This window comes from Apteryx rowi, unplaced genomic scaffold, assembly GCF_003343035.1.
Source record: "Apteryx rowi isolate R43461 unplaced genomic scaffold, aptRow1 scaffold_5, whole genome shotgun sequence".
Classification (NCBI taxonomy): domain Eukaryota; kingdom Metazoa; phylum Chordata; class Aves; order Apterygiformes; family Apterygidae; genus Apteryx; species Apteryx rowi.
Genome location: NW_020450760.1, coordinates 6,344,885 through 6,360,608, shown reverse-complemented (window position 1 = coordinate 6,360,608; position 15,724 = coordinate 6,344,885). Strand labels below are relative to the sequence as shown.

Sequence of the window (15,724 nt, the reverse complement as noted above, 5' to 3'; positions counted from 1 at the left end):
TTTGTCCACTCAGATCTTTCTTGATTTATTCCAATTTTCTACCCATGTCAAAATATATCCACCAGCACAGCCACTACTCCCAGCTGAGGCTCACCCCATGAAACCATTACCCTAGTGGTGAGAGGATTTTGAATGTTTTCTGGTTTACCTGTGCATATGAGATGAGTATTGCAGTCTAAGCTTTATATTCTTACGTGATGAAAAAGCAGGGCATGATGGAGAAACAGAAGCTTGAATTATGTTTATTTTACAGTGTGCTAAAGGATGGGGCCACAGGTTTCTTATAATATCAAAATCAGAACAATGTGTGCCAGAGTTTAGCCTAAACAATTTCATTGAAAGGTAAAGTGTAGAAAAGAATTGAGTACAATTGTGCATAAATAAATACCTTCTTCATATCAAAGGAAAAAAGGAGAAAGGATTTCATGCAGTGGAGCACACTAGCTCTCAGCTACCTGACTTCGCATTTTGATTTCACCAAGTACTTTCCCTTCAAACATATGTTCTTTTTTTCAGGAGAACTAAGTGTTATTGAATGGCAGGTGAAAAAAAGACTGGATATAGCTTGTATGTTCTGAGAGATTCAATAACACATGAATCCATGCTCCAGAAGTTTTGATTAGGAAATTAGAACTTATTTTAAAATTCTAGCTCTTTCAATTTCTTAAAGCTTGTGGAATTTATAACTTTTATTCTTACCTCAGAAGTAGTAGGAATGATCACTTAATTTCATATGCAGACTTGCATGAGTTGCAGAAACTTTCTAAATATTGATTCCAAAAAGTGTAAGCTTCGAACTGCAGTTAATTTAATTTTCACATGTAAAAAGTTTTATGACTGGATTTCAGAAAAAGGTTGAAATGGTAGCCAGTTCCCTTCCATTTTTCAGCTTGAAATTATGCATCCAACTTTTAGAAAAGATTTTTTTCCAGAGCTGGATAGGGTTGCTCCCTTCTGGCAAGTTTTTAGAAAATCTGTAATATTGCTACCAAATACTAGTATAAAATATACTTTGAAACTAAAGATAATGAAATTATATATTGAGGGGCAGTAAAAATATATTTGTGAGCAAATGCATGCGATGGTACAAGRAATATGTTCTTGGAGTAATGAATTCCTCTAATCTGTCCCTTAAAATAGTGTTATGCTTTGAGGTTTTTGTGCAGTTGTTGCTTATTTTTAATCCAAGAAAGATGATCAGCTTTGTAGCTGAAGATGAGTATAAACAAACATATCCCCTTCTAGTTTATAATAGATCTTTTCCACTCACAAATTACCTAAAAGCCATCTCTAGCCAAGAGCCTAAACGCTGTGGTACTTACCAGAGACCACAGTGGCATGACAGTATTGTACTCAAATTGCCCGTGAGGGTGTCTGGGCAATGCTGGTTATCCCCTCCCGAGACAGCACCACGCGTCCCCAGGGCTGTTCCTTGTGCTGGCTCCTGGCTTTCTCCCCTGATGTCAGTCTGCCCCAGTGCAATGAGCTTTGGGATGCTGGAGTGGGGACTCTGTTTTTGTGGCAGACTTTCAGAACATCTGTAAAGTTTTCACTTTTTCTGTTACAGGATCACATGCTTGCTATATCCCTCTAGTTTCACCATGGAACTGACATTCCTGAGCAAATCAGTTCAGAACACTCCTGATCTCTTCCAGCTAAGTGTCTCTTCAAAACCAAATTAAATCTTCAAAAAAATCTTTGAAGTTAACTGTTTGTTCTAGAAGTCACAGGCCTGCACTTTTGAAAGTGTTTGGAGTGGTTGTTCTTATGTGCTGTTGTAGGGAAGTTGCATAAGCATTGCTGGGAACTATTCTCTCAGCTGAAATAAATTTTCCATCCTCAGATAACTTGTAACCCATATGGCACCAAGTAAACTTGTGTTATTTTCCATAAGAGAATCTCATGATTCTTATAACAAAGAAATCTTTGCATGAATTCATGATTTTCATTTCAGATGTGTAATATTTACAACTTAAAAAAAAAAGGGGGGGGTTGTTCCTAGTTTTCATTGCCCAGAAGTGGGCAGAGAGGGAGGGAAGAAGTGAGGTAATACTAACAGTTTACCACTTCTCTCATTCCTGCCTTCCGTCTAACCTGTCTGAAATAGCACACAGTTACTGCTCACCTAAATCCCACCACTCCCAAAGGGAAGGAGCAATGACTGTGTAGCTGTGTTAGTAACAGAGCATAAAGACACTGTAGTTTGGCAGGCCTCTGCAGAGCTGAAATCCTTGGCTTGGCTCCAGCAAAGGAGGTTTGTCCCTTCAAGCATTGTCAGAACGACTGAGTTTAATCTACTGAGAGGAAAAGTGAGTTAAACAGGTATAGCTGGCTAAGATATTCTGTAGAGAATTTTTCAACTGTCACTGTTTTTCTTTAAGATCTGAAGACAACACAGTGATTATAGAGAAGATATTTTCAATACACAAATCTCTAGGACTGTGTGAATAGGTTGACTAGGGCTTTCCTTTGCCTGTAGGTCTGGGGAAAGGCCTGTACTCGTCCGCATGAAAAGCTCAATTACCTTTCCCTTTCAAATACACAAATTCCTGTTTTCTCCCATACAAACCCATATGACCTGTCAGGACTTTCCCAAACTGAGCCACAACAGAAGTATTTATCTTCATTCTGACCCAGCCTTGCCAGAAGCTGAGCAGCCACCCCACCAATATTCTCTAGCAATGGCTAGGAGCTGGAAGCCGTGTCAGCTAAAATTTTGACTCCTGTCTCTCCTCACTTGGAAAGCAAAGCTTACACTGGAAACCTTTGGGAGATATTGTTGCTTAGTTTGGTCTGTATTGGTAAAGTGTTTAGTGGCCCATCAGATATTGATTCTGTGATAATGGGATAATTTAATAATAATGGCAACTCATGACAATTCATTAATAACCACTGCTATGAAATTTTTTTATGTATCAGTTAGGCATTATTATCGGTGAACTTAATGTTATTTTATCACTACTTAGGATTGCGTTTGAATTCATCCTTAGCCTTTTTRGAGGGTATCAAAGAGATCAATTTGATGAATACCTGAAATCTTCAGAGAGAATAATTATTGGGAAGTCAATCAGTTACCTTCCAAGTTATTCAGTTGACCATATTAGTGGGTGGAAAATTAAATTGGACCCACTGCCTTCTGGGGATAAGTAGTTTGGCAGGGCAAGGAGAATTTGATTCTTTACTAAGAAGTTCTGGGGAATGACGGACTGCATGGCATCCAAAAGAAGTAACTTTAGATGGAAACAAAGTTCCCAGGGGAGGTAGCTGATGATAAGTGTGAAACAGCACCTGAACCATGAAAGAGTGAAGCAGAAAAGAAGCTACACTTTGATTTTAGGCATCACAAATTCAGAATTGCTCAACCACAAAATCCTGTTCAAATCCCCCTAGCTGTTTCCATGTCACTGATGTGAGCAAGTCACATGAGAGAGAAGGACTCAGTGGCCCCAGGAAAATGGGAAGTCAGATAGGGGATCCTTTTATGCCAAGTAATTCTTGTGGCAGGAGAAGATAGCTGCAAGGAGCAGGCTGTACAAATTAGTTTAGCAGGACATGCTTTTTCCAATGTAGAAACCCTGGAGCAAAAATGGCATTAGCTGTGTGCTTGCAGACAACACCTGTCTGGTGCATGACCAGCAAATCTGACTCTCCTGGGGAGCATGGGCACTATTGTACAAGCATGAGACCATTTGTGCAGTGACATGCAGCTTTCCCTGACATGGAAGCTAAATTCTTGTCCAGTCAGAAAGGTTGGGCACCTTACTCGGGAGCAACCAATGAGGAATGCAGATGGGAGCGAGGGGTCAGAGCTGGTAGGAGGCAGTGATCAGGCTGGATGGAAGACGGTTATCCTGAATGTAGGAGCATCCATCATCTAGGAGAGGAAAGGCTTATGTTTCTACTTCCCTCCTTAGCCAGTGAGCACTGGAAGGGTTTCAGAGCTGAAAGAAGCTGTTCTGGGATTCAGTGGAATGAGAGAGAGGGAAATGATGGTTTCTCAGCTCAAGGGGATGATTTCTGGAGTCCATGTCTCTGAGCTGAGGACTCAGCAGAACATGGGAGATATAGGCAGATTCTCAGCCAGTTTATCCTCATGCAGTGGGTCATGGAACCAGTGACGAATAAGCAAGGTAGGGGAATGTTTGTTGAATACCCCACGGCTGCCTATATGGCCTGGAACATTTTGTAAATATGGCCCGACTCTTTGTTTGCAAATGAAGAATAACTACATTTAATGTTTGTTTATTTGTTAATTAGGGATCAATTCCAGTCCCTTTTTACAAAGAAGTCCCTGGGATGTGTGCAAGCTCTCTAGAACTTCTGTGCTGAGTGCAAGTGCTCTGGCCTAGTCTTCACTGGCAGCTGGGTTCACAACTTTCCCCAGAAAGAGGATGCAGTGGGTGATTTTGTCAAAAATCACCATCAGGAAGGGTCTGTTGAATTTGATGACAGGAGGAGGAGGAATCTCAAGAGACGTTGGCGTCATTTCTAGCACAGTCACTGCAGCAGCCTCTGTGCCATTCTCATTAACATCCACCATTGCCTTGTGAATTGCCTACAAGGGAAACAAAGATTAAAATGTAGACACAGAAGAGTGAGAAGCAGTTGAGGACAAGCTTGCTTGCTTTAACACCATAAGAAGGTAATTTGTAAAAGGAAGCTCAGAAGGAGTGCATTACTGGTTACGGAGAAGATACTCATGTCCAACCTTTCCAAGAAGAGCAAAGCTTGCTCTGAGTTTAGTGAGAGTTTTCTTCACTAGTTCAGCAGAGTCAAACTCCAGTGCTAGCAGAGACTGAGCAGAATGGAGGACATTTCTTGTTATGTTGTTTCTCAGAGTAAGATTTCTTTCTTTAACATTTAACACCACAAAAGAATGTTTTCACTTTACATAAATCTGTGTGTGCAAAAATCTCTTTCTGCAAAGATACACTAGTGATGAGCTTTATTGGGTGTCTTTCTGGAAGGCAGCTGGCACACTGATATGGCTTTACTTTACAGGATTTTCAGTGGCGGGTACAGCAAATTCATACTTCTGAACCCACGTGTGATCTTACTTCATTGTCTTTGGCCAGCCTTTGGTGCTCTTTCTTCATTGTCCGTAACGCATCTTGGGTTTCCTATTGTGAGGTTCTGCTACTCTTTCTCTATTCACTGATCCTATTTCCCTAATTCAAGTGTTTGCACATGTAATAAGGTACTATTCAGTGTTAGGAATCACAAAATGATTAAATAATATAGGTTGGAAGGACCTCTAGAGGTCATCCAATGCAACCAACCATCCAACACAAGGTCAACTCTGAGGTTAGCAGGTTGCTCAGGGTCTCATTTAGTCAGATTTTGAATATCTCTAAGGATGGAAATTTAATAGCCTCTCTAAGTAAAYGGTCCTAGTGTTTGATCATCCTCATGGTGAAATTTTTCTTTCATAATTTCCAATCAGAATTTCCCATGTTCTAACTTGTGTCCATTGCCTCTTGTCCTATCACTGTGCACCTGCAAGAAGAGTCTGCCTCCATCTTCTTTGCACCCTCCTGTTAGGTGGTCAACAGCACTAAGATCCCCCTCACCTTCCAAGCCCAGCTCTCTCAGTCTCTCCTCATATGTCCTGTGCTCCAGCACCCTGATCACCCTGTAACCCTCTGCTGGACTCATTCTGCTCCCATATGTCCACATCTCTCTTGCACTGGAAAACCCAGAACTGGATGCAGTACACCAGAGGTGATCTCACAAGTGCAGAGTAGAGGGGAATAAGCACTTCCCTCATTATGCAAGACATACATTCCCTGAGACATTAGGCAAATCACTTAATTTTTCTGTGCGCCAGTTTCTTATTTGTGAAATAGGGCTATTCCTATTTCACAAGTTTGTTGTTCATACAAATTCTGAGGTGCTCAGATAATGTAATAATGAAAGCCATATACACTGAATAACTATTTCCAAATTTATGCCATAACTGTATGACTCTTGTCATGTTATATTAATTGTTTTACATCAACTTTTTGTGAAATTATTTCCTGTTATTTATTTTATGTCATTCACAGATCTATTTTCTTCTTCAGGAACTTTCAGGTGAGTTTGCAGGGCTGCTGTGCAGTAGACAATTTAATGTTGAATTCTTGGAACAGTCATCTAATCCCTAACCTTCTCCTTCCCTTATTACCACCAGTGAGCCATGAATATACTCCCAAACTGGGATCAGCCTATTTGCAAAGATAAAAATCCATGTGTAATAGGGGCAGACAAATCTCATGATCAAAATTTGTGCTTGTATACTTACTTTGGAAACCTTAAGGCGAGTATTTTCTGTCATTCCAGAGAGATCAGCTTGGTCACTGAACACCTCCGTCACACCCATCTTCTCGAATAGGTTCTTGACATCATAGGAGCCAGAGATTGAGAATTTTGGAAGGTGCAGGTAGATTTTTCTTTTCAGAAATAAATTAAAAATGTGGGTTTATTATTGAAACATCCCTTGATGTGAAGAAGTCTTGCAGGTATATACCCATCCCAAGTATCTGTGGTGCTGATCTCTTGAGGCCTGGCTTTCTGAGAGAGTGATAAGTCCCATTTTACAGAAGCAGAAATTGAGGTACCAGCCCCACTAGCCACAGTTTGATCAGTTGTGCAGGGGCACAGTGCTGGTTTTGGAAAATGACTAGGTGGACAGTATCATTCAGGATGGAGAAAAGGAAATGGCATTTTCTTTTGAAGTGAATTTTCCSTACTCCAGGTTGGCTTCCCAGGGCCATGTACCGGCCATGTACTCCACAGTTGGCAGCACTCCCATTGCTGTGGCTGAAGGAGCTGAGCAGAGAGTTTCCCTCATGTACAAAACCTCCTGATGCCTCCTCTGATCTATGTGGACTGTGCAATGGCTGGTTCCTCAGAGCTGGGCTTAGCAACTCAGTGCAGGATCCTAAATTATACCTTGCCTGTATGAATACTTATGGCCCATTCTATGTTTAAACATAATGGAGTAAAGGAACAGTTAAAGGATTACCTGTTTTTAAGTGATTTTGCCCAGTTAGACACAGTTTCTTTCAGCAGAGCATCCTCCACCTGCTTCATTGTCCCTTCATCAGGCAGAACAAACAATGCAGCAGCATTTCCTTTATATGGGATTTCTACAACCCAGCAAGACAACTTCTCATCCCTATAGATATTATAGATTTTGTTTCGATGCATCATTTTGACCTTAACAGACTTCTTGGCATCCATGAAGAAGTCATCATCACTGGTGAGCAAATTGCTGAAAGGTTGTTCCCAGTAACCTTGTGACAAAAGAATGAATATAGAGTTAAATAAACTGAAAAAGGGACTAATTATGGCATATCAGATTAGCTGATGCTCAAAATAATATATCTGAGCAGTAAAGTCAACAGCAAGCCTATCTCCATTATAGGATGCTTGCCCTGTGGCCGTGGACAGAAGCTTTATATTGTTTTAACAGTTCTAATAAAAATCACACAAGTGAAATATAGACTGAGGGTTGCTGTGGAAAAGACTTGAGCTTTTGTCTGTTTAAGTCAGTGGTGAAACTTCCACCGACTTCCACAATGCAGGCTCCAGGGCTATTCCTTCCATAAAGGTCTCCTCCTTGGTTTGTCACTTTGACCATGTCCTGCACAACCAAAGAACTGTGCCTCTCTACTAATGACTGTGAGTTGCCAAGCTCATCACTGTTCTGAATGGTTTCATCTCTGAACCTGACTTAAAATGGATAAGGCATTGGCCAGTACATCTATAAGTTCTTTTTTTTTTTAAACACATATAGAAAATGATGCTTCACACCTAGATTTCATCGTTTAAAGGAAGAAAGACCTTTATTCAAATAGGTGATAGCATAGGTTGACATAGTGAATAAATTATGTTTTTAGATTGGGATCAGAATTCCAGAGCATATGCGCATAACCTCTACCCACATTTGTCATGCCACTCACCTTTAAAGAAAATGTAGCCAACAAGAACCATCACAGTGTCTGAATCAAGACTCTTGAGTAAGTTAACGAATTTCCCACGAGTTTTCATTTCTATGTAATCATTGATTTCCTTTTTAGCTTCTGAAGTATTCTGGAAGTTACTAGAAATAGCTTCGGAATCATAAAAATTTGTGACATCATCCACAAATTTTTGGAGCAGTTYCAGATGGTTGTCTACGAACAGGGCATTGCCCATGCTCAGCTGGACTTCTCTGTGAGGGTCGTTCAGTAGCTGGAGGAGACGCTGAAAGCCTTCGTGGACCTCCCGCTCCTCGATCTCTGTCAGGTTGAAGGCAAGGCCTTTGTGCAGCTGATGGCAGGTGGCCGCTCTGGCCCCTAAGGAGAGCATTGCAAAGGCAACTGAGAGGCTCAGAGGAGAGAAGAAAATGTTCTTGTCACCTGCCTCTGCTGCAACCTGCTTGTAAAATCTAAATGCAAAGTCAGCATTGCTTGGAGCTATCTTGAGATGAGCCAGGTTTTCACCTTCAGCCTGGGAATGGTCTCCTGGAGAATGAACTGTTTTTTGTTCCTCTTGTTCATCACTGTGGCTGGGCTCATGGTGACCCTGGACATGAAGCCCAAGAAGCAACAAACACAAATACAAGGCAGACTTCATTTTTTTCTGATCAGTTCTGTTGAGAAAGAATAGAGTTACTTTTAGATCTAGAGCATTTTGTTTCCTGCATAAAAATAGTTCTTGTATTTTAGATACTAATTTTCAGGCGTTAATGGTTAGGATTACGATCTATTTAGAAATACTCTTCTACTCGGCCTCCTGCCTAGTCCATTTCTATTCAGTTCCATCAGTTTCTAGCCAGCTGGTCATTTAGTGAAGGAAGAAAGATATTAATACAACATCACCAGGGAAGAATTTGTCCTGTGTAGCCTTTGGTAGGGTATCCTGTGTGAAGTAATTCTTGTCCTGGAATTAATTTCTTATCTCTGTTTTTTTTGGTACTCCAAGTCTGTAAATCTCTGATGGGATTTCCATAAAATGAAGCAACAGTACTATAGCAATTCATACAGTTGTCAGTCTTGGTTCAGCAGTGGGTGTATTGGGTCTGCTGCCTATCAGGCTGACCAGCATGGTCTCACTGCCCTCCTGTGCACCTTTGGGTGCATGGTGGAGTTCACCTGGTGCCGCACGTGCATTCAGTAGGTGCTTTGGCAGACAGAGTGGCTTTTGCTAATGTGTTTTTATAGTGCCCAAGGTCTTGTTATGACTTGGGGTTCTCAAGCACTGCAGTGATACAAATGTAATGTCACTTATAAGACTGAACAAAATCCATCTGTAGGCTCACACTTTAAACTGTTTACATCGTTCTGTCTCCTGTGCAGCAGCTCTGAACTCACAAACTGTATTATTTCAAAACATAATCCTAGCTGTTTCAGCAGAATGAGGGTGAACCAAGAAAATTTACTAGCTGTCTCTATTGCACATAAAATATCCATACAGTTGCAAAGCCAAACACTCAAGAGCTTAGGATAAGTTGCTGTGAAAGTTGCCTGCATAGCTGAAATTCAGCCTTGCTGTGTATGTGTCTGCATAATTTGATAGGCTTTAATTACATAATTCCACAGTCTCTCTTCCATCCTTTTCAGGGAATGAACCATGAAATATACTGGAGAAGTATGTCCTTGACAGGGGTCCTCACCTAATTTACCTCAAAACCTGGAAGCTCAAATGTATGAAGGAGGTAATGGAGTGCAGGAAAATAGAGATGTTAGTGTTGTTCACGGCAGCTGATTAGTTATTCTAGAGCATTGGATTCTGCCTCAGGCTTTGTCTAATGCCAGGTATGGTTCTTATATCAAATTTTCATGGGCAGTTGTTAATTCTGGGTTTCCCCTTTTCTGGCTGCCCAGATGAGACACTGAAGATTTGAGCTGTGGCGGTGCTGAGTATAGGTGCTTAGCTTGCCTAAAATCTGAGATAAAACCATAGATTCTGAAAAGAAAATGGCGTTCTAAACAGAAGCAATTCATTTGGAACTGATGAGTACTCTTTTCTTAATTCCCCAGATCTGCTTTTGAGATAGATCAATTTCTCCTCCTGGCTGCCTAGGTGCCAGCAGCTGCATCATTGGGAGCACTGGAGGTTCAGGGACTCTACCCTCAGCTCTGGCATCTGCCCCGTATCAGCCTGGAATAGCCAGGACCAAATATAACAAGGAACATCTGGCATCCTTGTGATAGTCCTGAGCTGGGCCACAGTCATTCCTCCAGTGGAGCTGGTATGGCTTCAGTGGGAGCTGAGAGGCTTAGGCATGCTCACATAATGAAATCTCCAGGGATTTTATTTTCTAACCTATTACAATATGAATAAATGTGCAACCTGGGTTTTATCAGAGGCTTATTAATTGTCCTGGTTTTGACAGACTTTCACAGAGATCTCTGATACAAGCGCAACTTCTCTGCCAAATCTTGGCGCTCTCCTCCAAAACATGGAGACAATGGAGCTCACAAAGAAAAAGTCACCAAAAGCTGGTACTATGTTTCTTTGCTTTGTTTTTTAGGACACAAGCTTCTTGGAAATAGGTGGATCCATTTAACTGAAGCGTTCAAAAAATAAAATATAAAAATTAGACCTTGGTGGTTAAACACACAGAAAATTACAGCCTGAAAAAGAAGGTTTGGTAAAGATATTACTGACAGAAAGCAGTTCACCAATAATAAGCAGGCAATGGCGGTCAGTTCCAGAATGTGCTACTTGCTCTGCTTATATGTAATGTAGAAACAAGACCCTAAAGTCACCAAGGAACTACAGCTTTGACAAGAGATGTGACTTCACCCTGATGCTCCTGTCCAACTTCAGATGTAGGTAAGAGATCTTGTACAATTGATACTTTATCAAAATTTCCAACAAGATTTTTCTAATGTCCAGCAAATCTCAGAACCCCAGAAGCTGGAAATTATAAAAAATGCAAATATTTTGTTATAATGACAAAATATTTCAAAGTGAAATTTTCCATATTTACCATTTCTCAGCAGTAACTAAGAGGAGGCAGCCTACTGTACCTATTTAATTATGTGCTAACATATTTTTCTGAGACTTCAGCAGCCTGACAGTATGTCAAACCTCTGGTTTGTAAAGGGCACTTGAGATTACAATTGAATTTGCTCCTCTGGAAGCAGACACAAGACACTTGRTGTTTCACCCAAGTGTTGATGACAGTGAAGCATTTACTACAGATGTCATCTTCCAGTCATCCTGCCATTGTACCTAGGAGTTTGACCACTGCCAGAATCCTCCTCCTGACATTTAGAACATGCTTCCAGAAGGCTAAGATTATTTCCAATTGCTGCTACAAAATAAACTCATCTCAGAATGAAATATTGTATAATAAACAGCAGAGATCCCAGACAACATGAATTCAAAGTCTCTTAAGAAAGTATAATATGATACTTACAGTGCACTTAAAGAGTCCGCTGCACCTCTCTTTTACAGCACTCCTTCCCTATTCTTCATTTTGCTGAATAGGATTAAGTTAATGTTCACTGGTAAATATTAAACAGAGCAAATAAGATTTATCTGCAAAGCAGATAAAGTAAGTTAGTAAGCCTGAGTAAGCTGTTTTTTTCTGGACATCAAACATTATAAGCCTATTTTCCCGTTACAGAGGCAAAACGCTGCCAGCACCTGGGGCTCTGAGGGAACAGCATAAGCAAGGACCTTGCTGCTTTTGGGCTTGAACTAAATTGTGGACAAAAAAGCTTTGCAAGTTAATGTGGCATAACTGTTATAAATGCTTTAGAAAACTGAACACTAGAAGAGGTGGAAACCTAGGACAAGACCTACCTCTGTGTATAAAAAGGCTGATGTGTCTTACTGAGCTTTCTGCATGGGACATTCTGCAGCAAGAATGATGCCTGATTGTATAGCCAAGGCAGTAACAAGTTTGTTCAGGAGTAGCTCAGTCGCTCCATGTTGCCCTGCAATGTGCAACGCAGACATACCCTAACTGGTATTCTTTGAAGGTCTCATTAAATTATTAGATAAAGTATAATCAGGGGATACTGGTTAGATTTGCAAAAAGCCTTTGATGAGTTTAGTTTAGAAATTAATAAAATAATAGGAGAAAAGTAAAATATCAGCATGGCTTGAGAAATAGCCAAACCCAGAAAACAAATAGAAGAATGAAATGGGCAATCTTCATCATGGTAAAATGTTAGTGAGGGAGAAGAGAGGACGTCTTCTTAATCCCTCACTACTTCCACATGGTATGATTTATGTACGTATTACATATCAGTCATGCCAGGGTCTCTCCCATTTGAGAGAAACAGGAACTATTTAGCTATTTGTAAGGTTATTTAAGGATGAGATGCATGGCACTCATCCTAATTAGCAATGACTAATTATTTCCATTCAGTGTACATGATTTCACTCTAGGTAAATCCACAATTTATCTACACATAGCAATCTATCTGTCATAGTTATTGTTGTTTAATTACTATCTTTTAGTAGCCAGAAATGATTAGAAAATATTTTCACAGATAGCTCTTTCTTCATGATGTATGTAAGTACACAGAAAGCTTATCACAGCATTATGTAAAATGACCAAGGTTYACCAGGAGTTACTAAGCTGTTGCTTAACTCTAGAAAACACAAGCTGTTCTCAGGTCTAGGCCTGCCTACATAGATAGCATGAATCTTTCAGCCCAGCCCTAATCCTTGGCTAACCGTCTGAAGGATGCTACTATTTTCAGGGAGGAACTGCGAGGAACAGTGCAGCTTTTGCAGCAATTGCTCTCTTTCCTCCCCAGCCATGCTGGAGCACTCAGTGTGTCAGCGAGCAGGGGTAACCAGTCACTGACCCAGGACACCGATTCCCCTGACCCTGGCCCATGTGCGAGCCTTGTCAAAAGTAAGGCCTGCAGTTACATCAGACCGCCAAACAACCATTTCTGCTTGCAAGCTTTGAAGCCGTCGGTTTCTCCATGATACCAGATAGATCAGCATGATCAGTGAATCAGTCACACCCAGTCTTTTGAAAATCTCCCTCAGATCACAGGTGCCAGAAAGAGAAACTTGGAAAATGCGAGTGTCTCGTGCTGAATGCAATGCAAAGCAAGGGTGAATCATCACATGAGGGTAACACCAGCGTATCTGCTAGATGGCAGTGTCCGTGAGATCCTGGTGAACATGAAGCCGTTTATTTCTTGTATGCGTTTTCCTGTTAGTGCAAATGACTGTGTAGAAAACCTTGCCCACAGAACAGATGTCACTGTGAAATGTGAGGGTAAATCGAAATATCTGTGCAGAGTTTTCGAGGAAGGAAGCCCATAGAGTGCAAATCCACAGAGCACTTGGGTGTTTCCAGAGGAGCAATGCCTGGGATGGAGGCACTCCTGCGCCAGGAGCCAGGGTATCTCTTGCCATCTGGGGAGTCATACAAAAGACYGACAGAAGTGCTTTTCCCACTGGCCTGATAATGGCCTATATGGACCTTTTTTCATTAGCCCATTTAAGGAATTAATTAAKTCTCTCTTTCCCTACTGTTTGCCAGTGAGTCTTTGCTCAATTGTGCAAGGTGAGGCATGCTCAGTTCATCCTTACAGGGGCAATTTCATCCCATATCATTAAGTTACTCCTGTCCCTGCTTGGTTGTCAAATTATGATGTGCCAGCTTTGCAAGCTATATTTCTGGGTTTCCCAGGCAAAGTATTTTTGGCTGTGGAAGCAAAATATCAGCAAGATGATAAGGATTGAGCAAGAGAACGTGTACTTAGCATGATAAATCCTCATGCAGYCATTTCATTTGCCTTAGAAAGATGTATCCACTCAAGGTCCATCTGCAAAAGTTCATATAAATATACCTTTTGACAGAAGCAACTCCATTAAAATCAGGAGGCTGGGACCACTGAAAAATTGCCATAAGTAGGATAACAATCAGGTCCTGTTCATCTTTTTAATCTGGTTCTGTAAAGAATATCCCAACTAAGATCTCCACATGTCTTACAAATGCTCAGCCTTTTCACACAGAATAAGGAAAATGCTGCTGGCTCCATTTCCAAACCAGCATGACTAAGAGAAAGATAAAAGCTGAAGGTTAAGGAGAAAGTCTGTTGGAACTGACAGTAGTAACTAGACCTCCAGACTCACGGCTCCATTTCTCTGTTACAAGAAAAAGGCCAGTATCTCAGCATTCGTTTGGATCCTAAATGCTGAAGTAAATAAGCTCAAAGCTGCAATTTTAACATACTGTGCCATTGCTACAGCTGGGCTGTAGCTGCCAATGCTCTGGCTGCTGCCATACCGGTGAGGAGGAGAGAAGCTTGCTACCCTTAGCAAAAAATGATCCAGCCCTGCCTGCCTTTAGCTATCGTCCAAAACTCCTGCCAGGAAAAGCTGGCATGGCCATTGCAAGTTAACAGTGATATAATCAGGCTTAAGAAAATACATACATACCTTTCTTCAAATGAGTTTTTTGTCCTTCAGATGCAATGTCTTTGGCCAGATTATCCTCTGCCTATTTCACTTTCCTTACATCAGGCAGGTGCCCAATGCTAGTGCAGCTCCCTGGAGAGGTGTCAGCATGGCAGCCCAAATCAGCTTCCTATTAGCACAGGGTTTTACCACTTACCTCTGTAGTCCCAGCAACTGGACTGTTTCTGTCCACAAAAGAAGTCATCTATAAGGGTGTGTGCAACAAGAAAATAATTTTTTTTTTGACACTAAGAGAGTAACTGAATATTTTGTGGACAAGAAAGTATTAGTGTAAACCTGACGAACTCGTGTAATAAAACTCCTGTAGGAACTGATGGTACTTTGAACATATTTTTRTAATGGGATTCTTTTCTGCCATGTTTTCAGCCTTTTTCATAATTGCAATTGGAATCTCTGAACTGAAATTTCATACAACTTCATAGTTCTCCARATGAAAGCCATTTAAATGGAATCAAATAATCCTGTTATTCTTTTCTGTGGTATATCTTAGAAGGAAATAAAATTCTTTCATTGCCAGAGTGTGATTCTATTTCTCATAACAGATGTTTCACCTCAGAYGATCACTTTCATGTGTCTGCAGAAAACAAATATTTTAGCGTTAGTGTTCTGCTTTGTCTATACCTAATATCCTAGTACCGAAAGAAAGTGTGTTTCTAAGAACATACAGAAACTTAAGGCCTGATGTGAGTTCCATTGGTCAATGGAATTCTGGTCAATGAGCCGGAATTTTAAAGTTCGAGACAGGTATCTCTCAATGAGAGCTCATCTCAGGTTTTACTGATATATTTTCTATCACGTTCTCAGTTGAACGAAAACATTGAAATTGAAGCTCTGCATGAGCATGCCTAAGCTTTTCCAAACTAGATGCCATAAGTTTAAAAAAATCACTAGAATAGGAAAAGGGAAAAAAAAGGAACAGAAGATAAGCGCTGCAAGACTATAATTTTGTTCTCAAATTGAATTGTAGCTTGAATACCTTTTTTCAAAACAATGCATCATCAAACTCAAGTAGCTAGAACTACTGGCCAAAAACCTTAATCATCGTGATACGAGAACTTAGAGGTGGCATGCATTAACTCCCAGAATTAAAATAAATAAATAAAAAAATGTAGCAGCTAGAATAACTGACAGTAAAGGAAAGTGGTCAGTCCTCCTCCTGGATCTCAGTGAGGTTAAAGGCAAGCCCTTCCAGCATCTAAGCCAGAGTAGCGGATCTGGAGCCCAGGGCCCGCAGGGCAAAGACAGCGGAGATGTTGACTGGAGAGAAGAAAACGTTCCTGCCAGGGGCCTCCGT

General features: G+C 40.8%; 1 protein-coding gene across 1 annotated transcript; it reads right to left on the bottom strand.

Annotated features, from left to right (window-relative positions):
- Positions 1-4,345: 4,345 nt before the first annotated feature.
- LOC112972683 (alpha-1-antitrypsin-like) lies at positions 4,346-8,598 on the bottom strand. Its single transcript, XM_026079557.1, has 4 exons — positions 7,944-8,598; positions 7,004-7,274; positions 6,281-6,428; positions 4,346-4,555 (listed from the first exon to the last, which is right to left on the bottom strand). Exons 1-4 carry the CDS (start codon positions 8,596-8,598, stop codon positions 4,346-4,348), a joined length of 1,284 nt encoding a protein of 427 aa, XP_025935342.1.
- Positions 8,599-15,724: the final 7,126 nt, after the last annotated feature.